The sequence below is a fragment of the Tamandua tetradactyla genome, chromosome 13 (assembly GCF_023851605.1).
Source record: "Tamandua tetradactyla isolate mTamTet1 chromosome 13, mTamTet1.pri, whole genome shotgun sequence".
Lineage (NCBI taxonomy): Eukaryota > Metazoa > Chordata > Mammalia > Pilosa > Myrmecophagidae > Tamandua > Tamandua tetradactyla.
In genome coordinates this window covers 23,384,268-23,406,389 of record NC_135339.1, presented here as the reverse complement: position 1 = coordinate 23,406,389, position 22,122 = coordinate 23,384,268, and the positions used below count along the sequence as shown (strand labels likewise).

At 37.0% G+C, this 22,122-nt stretch overlaps 2 protein-coding genes across 7 annotated transcripts in view; one reads left to right on the top strand and one right to left on the bottom strand.

The window, feature by feature from the left end:
* The window catches only part of ECD (ecdysoneless cell cycle regulator), a 102,515-nt gene extending 93,343 nt beyond the window's left edge, over positions 1 to 9,172 (bottom strand). Inside the window, exon 1 of one of the 2 annotated variants that reach the window (XM_077124935.1) lies at positions 9,090 to 9,172. The gene's annotated coding sequence lies outside the window, so the exon portion shown is untranslated. Of the gene's footprint in view, positions 1 to 7,607; positions 7,717 to 9,089 lie in introns of those variants that run through there. The other variant, XM_077124933.1, reaches the window with a different exon arrangement.
* Positions 1 to 22,122, top strand: part of FAM149B1 (family with sequence similarity 149 member B1) — a 73,998-nt gene that overhangs the window by 36,725 nt on the left and 15,151 nt on the right. For 4 of the 5 annotated variants that reach the window (XM_077124937.1, XM_077124939.1, XM_077124936.1 and 1 more), the window contains 4 exons: positions 6,254 to 6,396; positions 7,183 to 7,299; positions 10,084 to 10,254; positions 18,999 to 19,186. In XM_077124937.1, the coding sequence (XP_076981052.1) occupies positions 6,254 to 6,396; positions 7,183 to 7,299; positions 10,084 to 10,254; positions 18,999 to 19,186 (619 nt within the window). The remainder of the gene's footprint in view (positions 1 to 6,253; positions 6,397 to 7,182; positions 7,300 to 10,083; positions 10,255 to 18,998; positions 19,187 to 22,122) is intronic. The other variant, XM_077124938.1, reaches the window with a different exon arrangement.

Genomic DNA, 22,122 nt, shown 5'->3' with positions numbered 1-22,122 from the left:
TAAAAGGGAACATGAACTTAGATGCAGTCGAGGTTAATCAGGGAAGTTAAATGATTGCATGTGTATTTTATAGCCATCTCCCTGGCTACTATTACAGGATGGATTGAAGTAGGGTAAGTATAAAACAAATTGTGAGTGGAAAATGCTTAATTCAAAGTAATAGTTACAGGACTATCAACTTTATGCTATAATACACACTGAAACTAAGCAACTATATTAAAATTTAGCAATCATCTTTGAATGGTGGTATTATAGGTCATTTTTCTTTTTTTGTATTTTAAAAAATGTTTACAGTAAACATGTTAATTTATGATGAAGAAAATGTTACTTTTAAAATATATTTTCATAAATTTTCTTTAAATATGAAAATTCTATGAGATCTGAGAACTTAATAATTTAACTTTTTAAAATATTTTTATTGAGAAATCTTCACACTCATACCGTTCATATATGGTATACAATCAGCGGCTCACAATATCATCACATAGTTGTGTATTCATCACCAAAATCATTTTTAGAACATTTGCATCACTCCAGAGAAAGAAAGAAAAAGAAAAAAGAAAAAACTCGTATGTACCATACCCCTTACTCCTCCCCCTCACTGACCACCTGTATTTCAGTCTACCCAATTTTTTACCCTTTATCCACACCCCCTACTATTTACTTATTTTTTATCTTATTAGTTTTTTGTTTTTGTTTGCGTGGGCAGTCACTGTGAATTGAACCCGGGTCTACGGCATGGCAGGTGAGAATTCCGCCACTGAGACACTGTCGCACTGCCCTATCCTTATTATTTTACTCCTCTGTCCTTACCCTGGATAAAAGGAGCATCAAACACAGAGTTTTCACAATCACACAGTCACATTGTACAAGTTATATTGTTATACAATTGTCTTCAAGAATCAAGGCTACTGGAACACAGTTCAACAGTTTCAGGTACTTCCCTCCCGCCACTCCAATACACCATAAACTAAAAAGGGATATCTGTATAATATAATGGCCAGGATAACCTCTCAACTCTGTTTGAAATCTCTCAGCCACTGAAACTTTGTTTCATTTCTCTCTTCCCCTTTTTGGTCAAGAAGTCTTTCTCAAGCCCATGATGTTGGGTCCCAGGAGTACTGTCCCACATTACCAGGGAGATTTACACCCCAGAAAGTCATGTCTCATGTAGGGCAGAGGGCAATGAGTTCACCTGCCAACTTGGCTTATGGTGTCACACAGAAGTTGAAGTTTTAAAATATGGACCATATCATCCTTTACCCTGTATTCTGATTCACCTTAGTCCTATCCAGAGCTTCATTCATATCTCCATTTGAAGTCTAATCACTATTTCAGCTTTTTAACAGTTCCTTGCATGGGGGTACTGCTGACTTTCATAGCTTCAGAGTTCTAACTGAGTCTCAGGTGCCACATAAATACCTGAAGTTTCTGGAATAACTGACTTATATACAAACAGCTCATTATTTCAGAATTTAGAAATATTAGTTACAACTCCTGAATATATGTGATTGCTGTAAAAGTTTACAATCTAGGTCCCTTTATAATAGGCCCCAACCTGATAACCCATGCTACTTCAGTTCATCAAGTTTGTATATTATATTTAGTTCACATGAGTGAAGGCATGATATTTGTCATTTTGTCTCTGCCATTTCATTCAACATACAGTCTTTAAGCGACACTCACCAGTTGCATGCCTCACTTCATTCCTTCTTGTGGTTGCTCAGTAGTCCATTGTGTGTATACAATACATTTCCCCCTTCCTTCCCTCAGTTGTTGTACCCTTAGGCCTGAACATTGCCACCATGACACCAGTGTGCAAATGTCCATTTTCGTCCCCACACTCAGTTCCTCCAGGTATATACCAAGTAATGGGGTTGCAGGATCATATGGCAAAAACATTTTGCCTCTTTCTCCACATGCTCTCCAGCACTTGTTGTTTTCTGTTTTTATGATAATGGCCATTCTAGTGGGTATGAGATGATATCTCATTATGGTTTTGATTTGCATTTCCCTAATAGCCAGTGAAGTTGAGTGTCTTTTAGCCATTTGTATTTCCTCTTCTGAGAAGTGTCTGTTCATGACTTTTGCCCATTTTTAATTGGGTTGTTTTTCTTTATGTTGTTGAGTTGAAGAATCTCTATATATTCTGGATACTAAACCTATATCTGATATGTGGTTTCCAAATATTGTCTCCCATTATGTAGGCTGCATTTTTACTTTCCTGACAAAGTTCTTTGATGTGCAAAAGTGTTTAATTTTGAGGAGATCCCATCTATCTATTTCTTTTTAGAATGCTCATGCTTTGGGTGTAAGATCTAGAAAACTACCTCTTATTACTTAATTTATAAGATAATTCCTTACATTTTCTTCTAAAAGTTTTATGGTTTTAGCTGTAATGTCTAGGTCTTTGGTCCATTTTGAGTTAATTTTTGTATAGGGTGTGAAATACATATCCTCTTTCATTCTTTTGCATATGGATATCCAGTTCTCCAAACACCATTTATTAAAGAGGCTGCTCTGTCCCAAGTGGGTTGGCTTGACTGCTTTATCAAAGATCAGTTGTCCATATATGAGAGGGTCTATTTCTGAACACTTGGTTTGATCTGTTGGTCAGTATATCTATCTTTATGCTGTTACTATGCTGTTTTGATCACTGTAGCTTTGTAATATGCTTTAAAGTCAGATAGTGTGAGATCTCCACTTCATTTTTCTTTCTCAGGATATTTTTAGCTATTCAGGGCACCCTGCCCTTCCAAATAAATTTGATTATTGGTTTTTCAATTTCTGCAGAGTAAGTTTTTGGGATTTAAATTGATATTGCATTGAATCTATAAATCAATTTGGGTAGAATTGACATCTTAACTATATTTAATCTTCCAACCCATGAACATGGTATGCCATTTATTTAGGTCTCTATGATTTATTTTAGCAATTTCTTGTAGTTTTCTGTGTATAGGCCTTTTATATTCTTAGTTAAATTTTATTACTAAATATTTAATTGTTTTGATTCCTATTGTTAAGGGAATTTTTTTTATTCCCTCCTCAGATTCTTATCACTATTTTATAGAAACACTACTGATTTTTTGGATGTCGATCTTGTACTCTACCACTTTGCTGTACTCACTATTAACTCTAACAACTTTGCTGTAGATTTTTTGCATTTTCAACATATAGTGTTATGTCATCTGCAAGCAGTGAGAGTTTTACTTCTTCCTTTTCAATTTGGATGCCTTTTATTTCTTTTTCTTGTCTAATTTCTCTGGCTAGAACTTCCAGCACAATGTTGAATAACAATGGTGACAGTGGGCATCCTTGTCTTGTTCCTGTCTTAGAGGGAAAGCTTTCAGTCTTTATCCATTGAGGATGTTTTTTTTTATCATGTTGAGAAAGTTCCCTTCTATTCCATCCTTTGAACTGTTTTCATCAATAAAGGATGTTGGATTTTGTCAGATGCCTTTTTTTTGCATCAATTGAGATGATCATGTGGTTTTTCCTCTTTGATTCATTGATATGGTGTATTACATTAATTGATTTTCTTATGTTGAACCATCCTTGCATACCTGGAATAAATTCCACCTGGTCATGGTGTATAATGCTTTTTATGTACTGCTGGATTCAATTTGCAAATATTTTGTTGAGGGTTTTGCATCTATGATCATTAAAGAGATGGGTCTGTAATTTTTTCTTGTAGTATCTTTTTCTGGCTTTGGTATTAGAGTACTGTCGGCTTCATAGAATGAGTTAGGTAGCTTTCCCTCCTCTTCCATTTTTTTTAAGAGTTTGAGCAGGATTGATACTAATTCTTTCTTGAATGCCTAGAATTCACATGTGAAGCCATCTGGTCCTGGACTTTTTTGAGGGGGGAGCTTCTTAATGACTGATTGAATCTCTTTACTTGTGATTGATTTGTTGAGGTCATCTATTTCTTCTTGAGTCAATATTGGTTGTTCACACCCTTGAAGGAAGTTGTCAATTTCATGTATGTTGTTTGTTTTATTAGCATATAGTTGGTAACAGTATTCTCTCATTACCTCTTTCATTTCTATAGGGTCAGTAGTTTTGCTAGGTGTAGAATTCCTGCTTCACAGTTTTCTCTTTCAGAATCTTAAATATATCATACTACTGCCTTCTCACCTCCATGGTTTCTGCTAGAAATTCACACATGGTCTTACTGAGCTTCCCTTGTATGTGATGGATTGCTTTTCTCTTGCTTTCAAAATTCTTTGTCTTTGACATTTTGACAATCTGATTACTAAGCATCTTGGAGTATGTCTATTTGGATCTGTTCTGTTTGGGGTACGCTGTACTTCTTGGATCTGTAATTTTATGTCTTTCTTAAGAGATGGGAAATGTTCAGTAATCATTTCCTCCATTAGCCCTTCTGCTCCTTTTCCCTTCTCTTCTCCTTCTGGGACACCAATAACATGTATATTCGTGCACTTCATGTTGTCATTCAATTCTCTGAGACCTGCTCATAGTTTTCTATTCTTTTCCCTATTCTTTTGTATGTCAGATTTCATATGTCCATCCTCTAATGCACTAATCCTTTCTTCTGCCTCTTCAAATCTATTGTGGTTTTGTTTTTCAGCTCTTCTGTTGTGCCTTTCATTCCCATAAGTTCTGCAATTTTTTTCAGTCTTTTGTGTTCTTCTTTATATTCATCCAATGTCTTCTCTATATCCTCCCTCAACTCATTGATTTTATTTTTGATGAGATTTTGCATGTCTGTTTGAACATCCTGAATTAGTTGTTTTAACTTCTGTTTCTCATTTGAAGTGTTGGTTTGTTCCGTTGACTGGACCATATCTTCGATTTTCCTAGTTATGACTTATTTTCTGCTAGCATCTAGGCATTTGATTTCCTTAATTAGCTTATTCTGGAGGTTGTTTTCACTCTTTTGCCTAGGGTTTTCTTGTTGAATGGCTTTGTTCTTTATCTGTTCTTTGGCATTCAGTTCAACTTATTTTAGACCTCTGGCATAGGTACTATTTTTCAGTTCTTGCTTTTCTGTTTGCCTATGGAGACTTTTTTTTTTGAGGAGGGTCTCCTCAGATATGATTAACTCCAGTCAGATATTCCAGACCAGTCAGTCCCACATCTCAGGGGAGGAGAGTAGCCAGCATCTGTGGTCCTGAAGGTGAGACCCAGCAGATTGTCACACTTTCCTATGAAGCCTCTAGACTTTGTGGCTTTCCTATCCTGGCCACATTTGGCACTTGTCTGCAGTGCCTTTAATTTCATCAAACTCTCCTTGCCAAGGGTGCAGGAGAGACAGAGGTGAGGTAGTAGATTGCTTCTTAGTTTTCCAGCCCCTGGGGCCTGAATTCCTTGAAGGAGGGACTGCACTTGAGCTGGGCCCCACCCCCTTTCCTTCAAGAAGATAACCCTTTAGGGAATTAACATCTTTCACCTGACTAGTTACTTTGTGTCTCAGACAAGCCTTAGTTTCCCACTTGCCTGGGGCAGTACTGGAGCCTGAGAGCCCTCACAGTTCTATCTAATGAGCTGTTAAGAGGCTAAAAAAAAAAAAAAAAAGCCAAAAAGCCTTTTAGAGCTGGACACCCTACTCCCCGCCCGCTCCCTGTGTTCACCAAGCAAAAGCTTGAGTTGGTACATGGCACTATGTATCCCCAGGCTCTTTGTGCCCCCTTTTCTTGGGGTCCAGCCCTTTTCTAGTATTTTATTGTCCAACTCAAAAAGCTTCTGTTTGTTTTTGTCAGCCCTGCCCCTCTCTGCCAGGGTGGAAACTCCTGGTTCCTTTAGTACCTATTCCAGGTTTATCTGTGCTCAGGGTCTATTTTCAGTAGTCAGAATTTGTTAATTCCACAAGTGGAGCTTGGTTGAGCTAAGCCCTTGCTACTAGTAAAATCTGTTTCCTTTCCCCTAGGGTAACCAGGCTGCAGTGCCTGTGGGGGAGGGCACCAGCTTCTGTTGCTTGTGAGACTTACAGTTCTGTGTGGGTTCTCAGCCATTCCACCTGGTCCCGACTGGTATATGATGTGTGTCTGGTCACTGATGTCCCCCAAGAGTTGTTCTGTAGAGTTCCTGGCTATTTACTAGCTGCTCTAAATTCCACACCTCACTATGCCTCCATCTTGCCCCCATAATTTAACTTTTCTTTCATGGAAAATCAACAGTATTTCAAATGACTAGATACTAAAATTAAACAAAATCTGGTTGCTTTTAACCTTTATAATGTTTAATCTGATTTAAGCCCACCTAAACAGTTTCGGGGGATATTTTCTTCTAGGAACTAGATCAAAATGCCACGGAAAAAGTCCAGGCAATGTTCACAGCCATTGATGAGCTCTTGTATGAGCAAAAGTTGAGTGTATATACAAAGAGTCTCCAAGAAGAGTGCCAACAGTGGACGTCTAGCTTTCCTCACCTCAGGTATTAAAGCTTCAGAGATGAATTGTATTCATGGTAGACCAAATGAATTTCCAAAAAGGATTGTATTCTTAAATCATCACAGCATGATTTTAAAGAATGTAAATTAAGGACATCATGGTATAAATCCTCAGTTGACAGAAAATTTAAGTTGGTTCAAGTTAGTTGGAGTTTCCATAACTACAAATGTCTTCCTGATGTAGTAAAACAATTTCTATACCCGTAGCTGAGCTTGAAGTGTTGTAGTTGTCTGAAAAGCCCTTCTCAAAAAGGTGGTCAGAAAATGTACTCGTTTACATTGTTGTCTACAAGTAAATTCTTATGTATACTTGAAAGCAGACACAGGCTGTTAGGGAGCTTCTCTTAGAAACCCCATTAGTGACACTTACTGCATATACATAAGGCTTTGTGTTCTTAAGAATATAATTGAGAGTTTTTATTAGTATAGCCTGGTCTTCATCACATTTTGGCCAATTTGGTGAGGATTATTATAGAGAATGGAGGGAAAATTGCAAACATTCAGTTTGCTTGGACTTTTTTTTTTAAACTACTGGGAACTACAGCTTTATCTTTTCCATATCTATTCCTTGGAAGACAGGTAAAACTGTGATAAGGCTCTAGATTAATATTTTCTCTCAAGAATCATTCCTAATTAGTATCAGACTAAGTATGTACAAGGCTTCTATACAAAACCACCAAATTCATTCCAAAAATATCTAGACTTTGAACGTACTTGCCAGATAAAGATTCTTAATTGTGTCTCTCTCTATGTCTCGTTTCATTTTGAAGGATTGTGGGAAGGCAGATAATCACTACAAGTGAAGGTTATGGATTGTATCCTATGTCCCCTTCTGCTGCTTCAACTTCACATGAGGCAACTATGCCTCAAGAAAGAGAGTCTACCATGTAAATATTCTAATACATAAATATTTATGTATCTTGATATATAAGTATTATATTTTACCAGATGTACTAGGGATTAAAATACTTCTTCCTACTTATAAGTATTTAGTAAAGCACAGCAAACTCTGAAAGATTGACCATAAGTCTTTAACAAAATTAAAATTTTGTTATACGTTGTTCAAATTCTGTTCTAGTTTGTAAGCTGCCAGAATGTGATATCACAGAAACAGAATGGCTTTTAAAAAGGGAGAATTTATTAAATTGCAAGTTTACAGTTCTAAGGTCATGAAAATGTCCAAATTAAGGCCTACCTTCACTCAAGAAAGGCCGATGAAGTTTGTAATTTCTCTCTCAGCTGGGGGGGTACATGGCAACGTCATGATTGCTCTCTCAGCTAGAAAGGCACATTGTGATGTCTGCTAGCTTTCTCTCCAGAAATCTTCAGCAACTTCCCCGGGGCTTTGTCCATTCTGTTGGCTCTGTCAATTCTGGTGGGTCTGTTGGTTCTAGTGACTCTAAAGCTTTTTCTAAAATGGTTCTCTCTTAAAGGGCTCTAGTAAGCAACCCTACGTTGAATGGGTGGAGACACATCCCCATGGAAACCATCCAATCAAAAGTTACCACCCACAATTGGGTGGTGCATATCTCCATAGAAACAATCAAAAAGATTCCACTCAGCAATACTGAATGAGGATTAAAGGACATGGCTTTTCTGGGATACATAATAGCTTCAAACTGGCATAGTCTTTAACAAAATTAAAATTTTGTTATATGCTGTTCAAAAAGAAGATAGTTCTTACAGCTTAAGGCTATTTCTGTCATTCAGATTGATAAAACTCTTTAGTTATAGTGACATTATCTAAATGTACATCTACATTTACATCTATATCTATTTTTACATCAGTCTAAGATACAGGCACTTCTTTCTTTTGGAATAAATGTGTAGACTAGTTAAAAAAATTTAGGGGTCTGAGAGCAGACTTTTTGTTGTTGTTTTTAATTTTAAACATTTTTGTCGTGAAATATAACATATATACAAAAACCAATAAATTTCAAAGTATGATGTAACAAGTAGTTATAGAACAGATTTCAGAGTTCGGTATGGGTTACAGTTCCATAATTTTAGGTTTTTCCTTCTAGCTGCTCCAAGACACTAGAGACTAAAATAAATATCAATATAATGATTCAGCAGTCATACTTATTTGTTAAATACTATCTTCTCTGTTATAACCCCTCCTTCTCCTTTGATCCTTCTCCCAGTCTCTAGGGGTATTTGAGTTATGCCCATTCTAATTTTTCATGTTGAAAAGAGGTATTGATAATATGGAATAGGAGGACAGAACTAGTTGATATTCTTGAAAAGGCTGGCCCCTCTGGGTTTCAGGACTTATTCTGCCCTAGGAATCCATCTGGAGGTTGTAGGTATCTGGAAAGTAATCTTAGTGTATGGAACTTTTGTAGAATCTCAGATAGATCCTTAGGTGTTCTTTAGGGTTAACAGGAATGGTTTTGGTTGGGATTTGGCAAGCCATTAACTGTAGTAATTAGAAATATCTAGCTGAAGCTTGCACAGAGTGGCCTCCAAAATAGTCTGAGAAAGTCTTTTAAAAAGTTTTTTGGGAGTGATGTAATCAACATGGCAACACAGACATTTCTTGGAAAAGTATCCCCTCAGAAACAACTAATAAATGAACAAATCCCACTGGCTTGGAACTTTGGAGGATGATAGAAACTTTAGAATTTTTTAAAAAGGGGGGAAAAAAAAACCCGCAACAAAAAGGTAGACTTATTACCTGGACCTGCCAGTCCGGACCTGTCCCCACACTTGGTCCCATGCAGCTGAGTCACACAGTGGCAGCACAGCCTGGGTACCCCCTGCTGTAGATGCAGACCACAGAACCATTCTAACATGCAGTGAGTCAGAACCATTCTAACATGCAGTGAGTTAGAATTCTAGGCACAGAAACCAAAGGCTGCAAACTCAGGGCAGAACCGAGCAGCTGGTGAGCCTGTGCATATAAAAGGGCCTCTAGGAAACAAAAGAAACCATGGCAGAACTGTTGACAAAAGGTGCATACTTCCAACAGGTTTCTGATTGCTGGAGCACCTAAATGGAAAAACAGACCTTTTTGAGCAGTGATCCCATCTGGTTCCCTGGGATGGGACAGCCTAATGGAGAAGTCACCAGAGGCAGAAAAACCCTTACAATAAAAGAAAAAAAAAAGGGAAAACTGAATTGCTATAAGGCAAGATGAATCCCAGGATTCCCAGAGAAGAAACAGAGGAAAGGAAGGTTCTCCTTTTTATGTAAAGTAAAACAACTTTACATAAAAAAGGTAATCTAAAAAGTTGCACTGCACATCCAGGGCAAGAAATAGGTGCAGAACGTCTGTGAAAATCAGAACTGTTAAACATAGGCTACTGTAAAAGTTCAGTATAAGCCTGACCAAACATTGTAGAAGAGCCTTAACACATAAGCAATCTACAATAAAACCCTAGGCAAAGGGAGAAACTGACCTTCAGAGTTAGCACATAAAATAATCAGATACCCAGACATCAGCAAAAAACTACAAATTAAAACTTCAAAGGATACATAGACTTTGGGACAACTAATCAAAAAGTTCAAACAAATTTCCTAAATTAATTCAAGAAGTTACATTAATGCAAAATGTTAACTATTAATAAGGAAAACTGTGGGGGAAGGGGTATATGAAACTCATGTGGCTTTGCTGCTGTGAGAACTGTTTACATTCTACATTATTGATATCTGCTTTTTTCATCTCCCAGATTTGGTATAAGAGGGAAAAAGTTACATTTTTCATCTTCTTATGCTCATAAAGCATCTTCCATTGCCAAATCTCCCAGCTTGTGTTCTGTGGAAAGAGAAGAAGAGGAAGACTGTATACTCCTCTCGGAAGGAATAATAGAGGAATACCTAGCATTCGACCATACAGATATGTGAGTATTATATCTTTTTAAGCTTTTTACTCCCCTCCTATTTTATGTATTAATATCTATTTTTCTAAAGGATACCACCAGTACTACCCATAACTAGATTTATGCCAATATCTATTATTTATTTTCTGTGACTTCTCAGGTATCCAGAGTTCATGTTTTGTTGATTGAAATTCCTATTACTTCCACATACCAGGCTTATTTGTGCATTTTCTTCCTTCACATGTGCCTCTCTTGAGATGAGAGATTTTAAGATGAGTTTGGTTTTTGCTATACATAATTTAATTTTACTCTTTGTACATTATCATAAATCCCTTTGTAAAAGATATATATAATTTATGTAAAACTTTATACTTGGTGCAGAACTTTACAATTAACAAAGTTTGTTCATATCCATTTTATTGTATTCTGACAATATTCCTGTACAAGGTTATTATTTACCCTCTTTACAGAAGAGGAAATTGAAAATCAGAGTGGTTAAATGATGTGTATGAGGTAAAGCTGCAACCAAAATCTTATTCATCTGATTCTAAATGCAGTGCTCACTTTACTACTCCATACTATCTTTGGAAACATTACCCTCTTAACCTACTTCTCTAAGCTTTTAGAAGTTCTGAAATTGATAGTCACAGCAGCCCATCTAGAAAGGCATGAGTATTTCATTTTAGGCTGTGAGACTGTGGTTAAATCTAGGTAATACTGTATCATATGATTCTGGACTTAATTTCTCTTCTTCCCATCATATTTCCTACTGAGCCATGTTTACCCAACATGCTCAATGCATACAAGGCTAGGCCCAGCCAAACAAAATCCAGATTTCTATACATCATACCACTGTGATAGCTCACTGCTGCAAGAGACTGCTAGTAGGTTCTTTGGGCTTTCCAGAGATGGCCCACCTCCCCTTCACTTCATCTGACCTGTGTCAAATTCTCCTCTTCCTTTTTATCCAAATCAAAGGTCCTCCCCCTTGATTTTAGTTTATAAAAGATAAAGCTGATTTAACTAATTTAAAATACAAATGGGTCCCCAGGGAAATGTATCAAATGGATTTTGAGTTAATATAGGAAAGATTTTTAGAAAGGGAGCCTTGCCTTATGAGATACCATCAAGATATCTGGTGATAAAATGGTAGAGTAGTTGAATGTTTAAAATGTTCCTCACTGAGAAACTTTAAAGTCCAGAGATAAACCAAAACACATAAAGGATATTTAATATATGTAATGATTTCAGAAAATGATTATGATACAAGGAAAAAACTAAAATAAAGTTCCTAACTTATACCTTATATGAAAACAAATTTCACATGTACCAAAATTTAAATGTGATAAATATAGAAGATTTTTTCTTTTTTAAATAATCTGGGAATTAACAAAAACAAAATCTTCAAGTCATATAAGAAATTCTTATAAATTACTGTATAAAATGAAATTTGTCTATAGAAAAAAAACTCAATGTCAAAAGACAAATGACAAACTGGAAAAATATTTGCATTTTATACATAGAGTTAATTATCTTAATGAGTAAATCAATAAGAAAAAGACTAAGGAAAAACAGGTGAAGGACATAAATAGTCAGTTTATAAAAAAAAGAAAATAGCTTTTAAACATAAACAATGAAATACAACCTTATTCACTGAGATGCAAATTAAAATTAATGAGATACCACTCTATCTGTGAGATTGGCAGAGAACAAAAGGTTAAAAAGTTTAATAATGCCCTGAGTGGGTAAACAGGCATATTTTTCCACCATTAGTGAATTATCCCACCTTTTTATTGGGAAACTGGACAATATCTGTCAAATTGAAATGCAGCTACCCTTTGACTGATAATTCTATTTATAGGAATTTATCCTACAGATATAATCACATATGTAGCCAAAGAACTATGTACAAGGATGTTAACTGTAGTACTGATTATAGTAGCAAAAGACTGGTTCATCAATAAGTGGCTAATTAGATATATTTTGGCATATCTAGTCAATGAAATACTCTGTAGCTATTTTTTTTTTAAAGAGGCAGATTTATATGTATTGATAGTGATCCAGGGCCAAGATAAAAAATAAAAAAATAAGTGCAGTACAGTATAGTATGCAACTTTTTCTCTAGAACAAGGCATAATGTTTGCTTCTGTGGATGGGAACCAAAGGACAAGATGTAGTTCCCTGATTTGTCACTACACATCCTTCTGTACAATTTGAATTTTTTTCATCATTTGCATGTGTTATCTCCACTAAAAAGAAACACAAATCTAAATACAATACTACTTAGCCTATTCCCCTACTTGACATTAGACTAAAAGAGAAAAGAATTTGTGGCTCTTTATGGCCTGCATACGTCTCTTAGAACATTTCTCTCCTGTTTATAGTTTCTGTTTTAGTTTCCAAGGCTGCTCAAAGCAAATACCATGAAATGGATTGGGTTAAACAATGAGAATGTATTTATTCACAGTTTTGAGGTCAAGAAAATGTCCAAATCAAGGCATCATCAAGGCTGTGCTTTCTTCCCTAAGACCAGCTACCAGCAATCCTTGGCAGCTCTGTCACATGACAGTGCACATGGTAGTGTTTGCTGGTCTCTCGCTTCTCTTCATTTTTGTTGATTTCAGTTTCTTTCTTCTGTGACTTGCTTTCTTTCTGTCTGAATTTCATTCTTTTTAAAGGATTCCATTAATAGGAATGAAAACCTATCTTGATTGAAGTGGGACACACCTTAAATGAACATACCTCATCAAAAGGTCCTACTTACAATGCCTATAGGAATGGATTAAACTTAAGAACATATTTTCCTTTAGTTCATACAGCTTCAAACCCCTGCAGTTTCCTATTTAATTTTTTAAAAATATTTTTATTGAGAATTCTTCACACACATAACATTGCAGACATGGTGTACAATCATTGGCTCACAGTATCATCACATAGTTGTGTATATGTCACAGTGATCATTTTTTTGGAACATTTGGATCACTCCAAAAACGAAATAAAAAGAAAAAAGAAAAACTCATATATACCATACACCTTATCCCTCCCTCTCATTGACCAGTAGTTTTTCCATCTAGACACTTTATTTTATCCTTTGTCCCCCCATTATTTATTTATTTATTTTTATCCAAATTTTTTTACTTATCTGTCCATACCCTGGATAAAAGGAGCATCAAACACAAGGTTTTCACCATCACAGTCCTACAGTAAACATAATATCTTCATACAATTGTCTTCAAGAATCAAGGCCTCCCAGATGGCAACTTAGTGAGGTGTGGAAGTTAATTCGTCCTCCAGAGCGGCTAATAAATAGCCAGGAATAGTACAGAACAACTGCTGGGGCCACATCAGTGACCAGAAACACAGCATATACCAGTCTGGACAAGCTGGACCAGCTGCGATACCACCCAGAACCATGAATTCCCCCAAGCCACAGAGGCTGGCACCCCTCCTCCACAGGCTGCTTCGCAGAAGGGAAAGGAAAAAGACTTTACTAACAGAAACAGGCTGAGCTCAACCAAGTCCCAACTGTGGAAATAATTAACAGATTCTACTACTAAACATAGACCCCCCAGCTCAGCTGAACCTTGAGTAAAAGCTGAGGTTGGTGGTTTTTGCCCCAGCACAGAGGGGACGGCTGATGGAAGGGGGAAAAAAAAGAAACAGAGGTTTTTTTGGATTGGACAGCACAAAATGCTTGAAAAGGTCTGGGTCCTGAAGGAAAGGAGGGGGCACACAGGACCAGGAGATACACCGAGCAACCTACCAACTTAAGCTGTTGATGGCAAAGCCGAGGAATGGGGTCCTGCTGTGAAAGGATTTTTTTTTTTTTTTTTTTTTTTGTGGCTGTGTTTCTATGGCTTGACTGCTCTTTGCATACAACTGCAAGTCTTCTCAGGCTCCAACTGCCCCAGACAAGGGCAGAATTAAGCTTGTCTGAGAGGCAAAGAGGCTGGTCAAGTGAAAGGAAGTAATTCCCTGAAGGCTGTGCCTTCCCCAGGAGAGGTCTGGGGCCCAGCTCAGGTGGAATCCCTCCTTCAAGGAATTAAGACCCCAGAGTCTAGAAAACTGAAGCATTTAAAGCCAGCCTACAACCTTGCCTCTTATCTAAACCATGCCCCCAGTGGGAAGAGTTGGCTGAAGTTAAAGGTACCACATCACTTTATGCTGGTGGGACCTGCAGGCAGACAAGCACTACATACTGGACAGGATAGGAAAAACACAGAGTCTAGAGGCTTCATAGGAAAGTCTGTCAACCTGCTGGGTCTCATCCTCAGGGAAAACTGATACAGGTGACTCTTTCCTCCTGATAGGAGGCCAGTCTGGTCTGGGAAAATATGACTGGGGTCTATAATACCTAAGTAGACTCTCCTAAGGGTAAAAAAAAAAGCACCATACAGGCAGGGCAAGAAACTGAAAAATTCTGATCTGTTAAACAAACCTTAGCTAGAGGTCTAAAATAAGCTGAACTGAATGCCAAAGAACAGATTGACAATGAAGTCATCCTGCAAGAACATCCTAGATAAAAGAAGTGAAAGCAATCTCCAGAATAAACTAATTAAAGAATTAAATGTCTAGATGCCAGCAAAAAATAATGAATCATACTAGGAAAATTGAAAATATGGCCCAATCAAAGGAACAAACCAACAATTCAAATGAGATACAGGAGTTGAAACAATTAATTCAGGATGTTTGAACAGACATGGAAAATCTCATCATTAATCAAATCAACGAATTGAGGGAGGATATAAAGAAGGCAAGAGAGCAACAAAAACAAGAAACTGAAAGCCTGAAAAAAACAAATCACAGAACTTATGGAAATGAAAGGCACAGTAGAAGAGATGAAAAAAACAATGGAAACCTATAATGTTAGATTTCGAGAGGCAGAAGATAGGACTAGTGAACTGGAGGACAGAACATCTGAAATCTGACAAGCAAAAGAAAATATAGGGAAAAGAATGGAAAAATATGAGCAGGGACTCAGGGAATTGAATGACAGCATGAAGCGCATGAATATATATGTTGTGGGTGTCCCAGAAGGAGAAGAGAAGGGAAAAAGAGGAGAAAAAGTAATGGAGGAAATTATCACTGAAAATTTCTCAACTCTCATGAAAGATTTAAAGTTACAGATCCAAGGCATGCGGCATACCCCAAACAGAATAGGTCCAAATAGACATACTCTACGACACTTAGTAATCAGAATGTCAGATGTCAAAGAGAAAGATAGAATTTTGAAAGCAGCAAGACAAAAGCAATCCTTCACATACAAGGGAAGATCAACAAGACTATGCGTAGATTTCTCAGCAGAAACCACAGAGGCAAGAAGACAGTGATATGATATATTTAAGTTACTAAAAGAGAAAAACTGCCAACCAAGAATTCTATATCCAGCAAAACTGTCCTTCAAAAATGAGGGAGAAATTAAAACATTTTCAGACAAAAAATCACTGAGAGAATTTGTGACCAAGAGACCAGCTCTGCAAGAAATACCAAAGGGAGCACTAGAGATAGAAAGGAAAGACAGGAGAGAGAGGTGTAGAGGAAAGTGTAGAAATGAAGACTATCAGTAAATGTAAAAAGAAGTAAAATTAGATGTGACATATGAAATCCAAAAGGCAAAATGGCAGAAGAAAGTACTGCCCTTACAGTAGTAACACTAAATGTTAATGGTCAAACTCACAAATGACACAGACTGGCAGAATGGATTAAAAACAGGACCCATCTATCTGCTGTCTACAGGAGATGCATTTTAGACCCAAGGATAAACATAGGTTGAAGGTGAAAGGTTGGGAAAAGATATTTCATGCAAACAACAATCAGAAAAGAGCAACAATCTAATATCCAAAAAAATTAGACTTCAAATGTAAAACAATGAAAAGAGACAAAGAAGGACACTATGTATTAATAAAAGGAACAATTCAACAAGAAGACATAACAATCATAAGTATTTATGCACTGAGCCAGAGTGCTCCAAAATACATGAGGCAAACACTGAACAGAGAAATAGACACATCTACCACATAGTTGGAGACTTCAATTCCCCACACTCATCAATGGGCAGAACATCTAGACAGAGAATCAATAAAGACACAGAGAATTTGAATAATACAATAAACAAACTAGACTTAACAGACATTTATAGAACCTTACACCCCACAACAGCAGGATATACCTTTTTCTCAAGGGCTCGTGGATCATTCTCAAGGATAGACCATATGCTGGGTCACAAAGCACTCCTCAATAAATTTACAAAGATTGAAATCATACAAAACACTTTCTCAGATCATAAAGGAATGAAGTTGGAAATCAATAATAGGCAGAGTGCTAGAAAATTCACAAATATATGGACGCTCAACAACACAGTCTTAAACAACCAGTGGGTCAAGGAAGAAATTACAAAAGAAATCAGTAAATACCTCGAGGCAAATGAAAATGAAAACACAACATATCAAAATTTATGGGATGCAGCAAAGGCAGTGCTAAGAGGGAAATTTATTGCCCTATGATCTGGCAATACCATTGCTAGGTATCTATTCAGAGGACATGAGGGCAAGAACAGACATTTGCACACCAGTGTTTATAGCAGCATTATTTACAATTGCCAAGAGATGGAAACAACCCATATGTCCATCAACAGATGAATGACTAAACAAGCTGTAGTATATACATACAATGGAATATTGCACAGCTGTAAGACAAAATAAATTCATGAAGCATGTAACAACATGGATGGACCTTGAGGGCATTATGCTGAGTGAGAATTAGCCAGAAACAAAAGGACAAATACTGTATGGTCTCACTAATATGAACTAACATTAACGAATGAACTTGGAGAATTTCAGTTAAGAACAGAGGCTGTCAAGAGATAGAAACAGAGTAGATTTTGGGTAATTAGAGCTGAAGGGATACAGAATGTGCAACAGGACTGACTGTAAAAATTCAGAAATGGATAGCACAATACTACCTAATTGTAGCACAATAATGTTAGTACACTGAATGAAGCTGAATGTGAGAATGATAGAGGAAGGAGGGCTGAGGGCTCAAGTGAAACCAGAAGGAAAGATAGATGATAAAGATTGAGATGGTATAATCTAGGAATGCCTAGAGTATACAATGATAGTGACTAAATGTACAAATTTAAACATGTTTCTGCATGAGGAAGAACAAAGGAATGTTAATATTGCAGGGTGTCGAAAACACATGATAATTCATATTTTAAAACTTTAACTTATGTGTACCAAAAATGTTTATTTGGTACAAAATTTATATTTTGACTAGTGTGTTTCCTAATATAACTTATATGGACAATTTAATTGAACATCATAAATACATGGAACCTTGAATAAGGCATGTGATTTAATAGGTTTGGTCCAGAGTGATGCCCTGATAAATCCTGGAGTGACTTAAACAGTGAATAAAAGAGTATTTGCAAAAGTCCCTGTGGGGGAATGGCGAGAAATGGGGGAATTCAACTTCCCCATCTGGAGAATTCCTGATATTCTCGCAAGCAGTGGGGGCAACCAAATCAATAGTCCAAGCCCTCAATCTTGGGGTTTGTTCATATGAAACTTATCCCCACAAAGGATAGACTAAGCCTACTTAAAATTAGGCCTAAGAGTCGCCCCCAGAGAACCTCTTTTGTTGCTCAGATGTGGCCTCTCTCTCAGTCAACACAAGCAAGGAAACTCACTGCCCTCCCTCTCTCTACGTGGATATGACTTCCAGGGGTGTAAACTTCCCTGGCAATGTGGGACAGAAATCCTAGAATGAGCTGGGACTCAGCATCAAGGGATTGAGAAAACCTTCTTGACTGAAAGGGGGAAGAGAGAAATGAGTCAAAATAAAGGTTCAGTGGCTGAGAGATTTCAAACAAGAGTCAAGAGGTTATCTTGGGGGTTATTCTTATGCATAATATAGATATCACCTTTTTAGTTTAAGGTTTATTAGAGAGGCTAGAGGGAAGTGCCTGAAACTGCAGAGGTGCGCTCCAGTAGCCATGTTTCTTGAAGATGATTGTATAATGATAGAGCCTTTGCAATATGACTATGTGATTGTGAAAAGCTTATGTCTGATGTTCCTTTTATCTATGATATTGACAGATGAGTAAAAAATATGGATTAAAAATAAATAAATAATAGGGGGAACAAAAAAATAGTAATTGTTCCTAGAAGGAAAATCCTTAAATTTTGGACTGTAACCCATATGAAACTGAAATTTGTTCTTTAAACACTTGTTAAAATATACTTTGAAATTTATTGCTTTTTTGTATATATCTTGTATTTCATAATAAAAAATGGTAAAGAAAAAAAGAATCAAGGCTTATTTTTTAGCTCTCTGCTGCCCTAGGGACAATTCTCACTGTAGCGGACTAGAGGTATTTGCCTCTACCACAAGCCATTTCCAGACATTGCTTTGTCCTAGCTTACAGTGTCCAAGTTTGAGCACATCTATTAACTAGATTCCACCCCCCCCCCCCCCAGGACCCTACAAACTATTGGCACTCCTTGCCAAAGCAGGAAATAGGCTTGGCTAACTGGGAGCTTCTGTGTTACAGATACAAGGGTCTGGGGTTGGGGATAGTATGTAAAGAGGGAAATACAGAATCTCCACTGTTGGGAACTCCCTAATTCACAAAGCAGCTTCACACGTGGTACACATGCTGGGTAAGGGGGAGAGGGGCACAAATCACATACCTGAGAAGCACAAAGGAAAATCATGAGCACTCTAAAAAATAACCATGAAATCTTTCCCTATTGCTTCTGTTACAGGGAAGAGGGATTTCATGGAAAGAAATCTGAAGTGGCTACAGAGAAACAGAAATTAGGGTACCCTCCTATTGCTCCATTTAACTGCATGAAAGAAGATGTTCTTGCTTATGTGTTTGACAACGTTTGGAGCAAGGTCCTAGGCTGTATGGAGGAGTTGATACGTAGTCACTGGGAGGGGTTTGCTTCTGGTAAGGATTTTTGTGAAGACAATGCCAATAATAATTTTTCGTGATTTTCAAACCCTAACCAGCCTAGTAGATTATATGCTTCGTTAGTGCAAAAGGTAGGTGTGATTCATCTTTGTCTTTCCCAAAGAATAAGTCGATATTTAGTATATATTTGAGAATGAAAGGATGAATAACAAATCCTACTCTATGACGATTAGGCAGAGTCTGTGCTTTCTCTTTGAACAGAGTAATTTGTGAGGAAAAACCATGTGCAAGTAGCAAATACATTTTTTAACTGCTCTATTGAGGTATAATTGATAATAAAAACTATACATAAAGTGTACAATTTAAGTTTTGACATATATATATACCTGTGAAACCTTCACCATAATCTAAACAGTGATTATATCCATCACTCTCAGAAGTTTCTTCATGCCCCTTCCTAATCCCTCCCTTTTGCTCCAGTATCCATATCCCCAAGGGTTTTTTGGTTTGTTAAACCTGCTAGAATGCAATATACCAGAAATGAAACAGCTTTTATAAAGGGAATTTATTATGCTACAAGTTTATGGTTCTAAGGCCAGAAAAATGTCCAAACTAAGGTAAGATACCTTGACTCAAGAAAGGCCCATGTCTGTCACATGGGAAGGCATGTGGCTAGCATGATGGCCCTTGTTCCTGCTTCTGTTGATTCCAGCTTCTGATGTCAGTAGTTTCCTCTCTAAGTGAATGTGGGCCTTCATTTAGTTTCTCTGGGACACTATTCTAGGTTCTGGCTTGTTTAGCATCTCATGGGAAGGCACATGGCAATGTCTGCTGGGCTCTGCCTGTGTTTATGCATCTGTTCTCTCTGTTGGCAATCCAAACATCTCCTAATATCCATGTCTCTGTCAGCTCAGAAAGCAACTGTTCTTCAAGCATCTGCATCTGAGATTTCTCCAAAATGTTTCCCCTTATAAAGGACTTCACTAAACAAATCAAGACCCACCTGGAATGGGTGGAGATGTGACTCAACCTAAGCAAAAGACCTAACCCACAATTAGGTATGTCATATCTCCATGGAAGTAATCTAACCAAAAGGTCACACCCACAATTGGATGTGTCACATTGCCATGAAAACAATCCAATCAAAGTTTCCCACCCGAAACACTAGGTCTGTCCCCACAAGATTGGGTCAGGATTAAAACATGGCTTTCATAGAGTGTATAATAGATTCAAACTGGCGCACTAAGTGACTACTGATCTGCTTTGTCACTATATAGATTAGCTTGTATATTGAAGAATTTCATGTAAATGGACTCATAAAATATGTACTTATTTTTATCTCACTTTTTATTCAGCATAATGATTTTGAGATTCTCGCATGTTGTTGTATATCGATGGTTCATTCCTTTTTATTACTTAGCTGTACTCTATTGTATCATGTACTGCAATTTGTCTATCAGTTCATCTATTAATAGACAATTGGACAGTTTCCAGTTTGGGGTTATTATATATAAAACTGTCACAAATACTAGTGTAGAGGATTTTTGGACATGTATTTCCTTTCCTCTTGGGTAAATATCTAGTAGTGGAATGGCTGGATCATATGGTTAGTATATTTAACTTTTTAAGGAATGCCTTTTTAAATAATTGTATTAGTTTTCTCTGCTACATAACAAATCAGACCTTCCAAGATTTTATTGGTTTCCTATTGCTGTTTAATGAATTATCACAAACTTAATGGCTTAAAACAATACAAATTTAGTATCTTATGGGCACAACTTAGCTGGTTCTCTGCTTAGGGTCTCACAAGTCCACGATCAAGGTGTTTGCCAGGGCTGGGTTTTCATGTGGAGGCAGACTAGGGGTAAAAAACATATTCACTAGCATTTATTCCTCATTCCCCTATCCCCATCTCTGCCCCTCCTGCAGCCTTAGGCAACATTAATCAACTTTCTATCTATAAACTTGCAAATATAAATGAAATTGCACAATATGTGGCCTTTTGTATCTAGCTTCTTTCACTTAGCATGTTTTCATGGTTCACCCATGTTGTAGTATGTATGAGAACTTCATTCCTTTCTATGGATGAATAGTATTCCATTATAAGAATTTACCACATTTTATTTACCCATTTGATCACTGATAGCCTTTGACTTGTTTCCACCTTTGGGCCAATATTATTAACACTGCTATAAACACTCATGCACAAGTTTCTTCGTGGGATATATTTTCAGTTCTTTTGGTTATATACCTAAGAGTGGAACTGGTGGGTCATGTGGGAATTAAAGCTTTAACTCTTTGAGGAATTGCCAAACTGCCATAGCAGGTAAACCATTTTATATTCCCTCCAACAATGTACAAGGTTCCTATTTCTTTTCATCCCCACCAACCCATTATTTTCATTTAAAAAATAATAGCTATTTTATTGGTTGTGAAGTGGTATCTCCTTGTGGTTTTAATTTGCATTCCCCTAATGGCTGATGATATTGAGCATCTTCTTGTGCTTACGGGCCTTTTGTATATCTTTTTTTGGAGAAATGTCTACTCAAGTCCTTTGCCCATTTTTAAACTGGGCTGTTGGTCTTTTTTTTTTTTTGGCTCCAGGAATCAAACCCAGGTCTCTGGCATGGCAAGTGAGAACTCTGCCACTGAGCCACTGTTACTTGCCCTGGGCTGTTTTCTTTTCATTGAAGAGTTGTTGTTCTTGATACATGCTAGATATTAAACCCTTATCAGGGATATGGTTTCCAAAAACGTTCACCCATTCTTTAGGTTGTCTTTTCACCTCCTTGATAATGTCCTTTGATACGCAAAAGTTTTTAATTTTGTTGAAGTCCAATTTACCAATTTTTTCTATTCTTGTTCATTTTGTTTTTAAGTTGCCTTTTTCTTAATTCAGCATTTGCTTAGTTGTCATAAACTCCGACTGCTTTCCAAAGTTCTAAGAAGGTTGGTTTTGTCAGTTTCTCCTT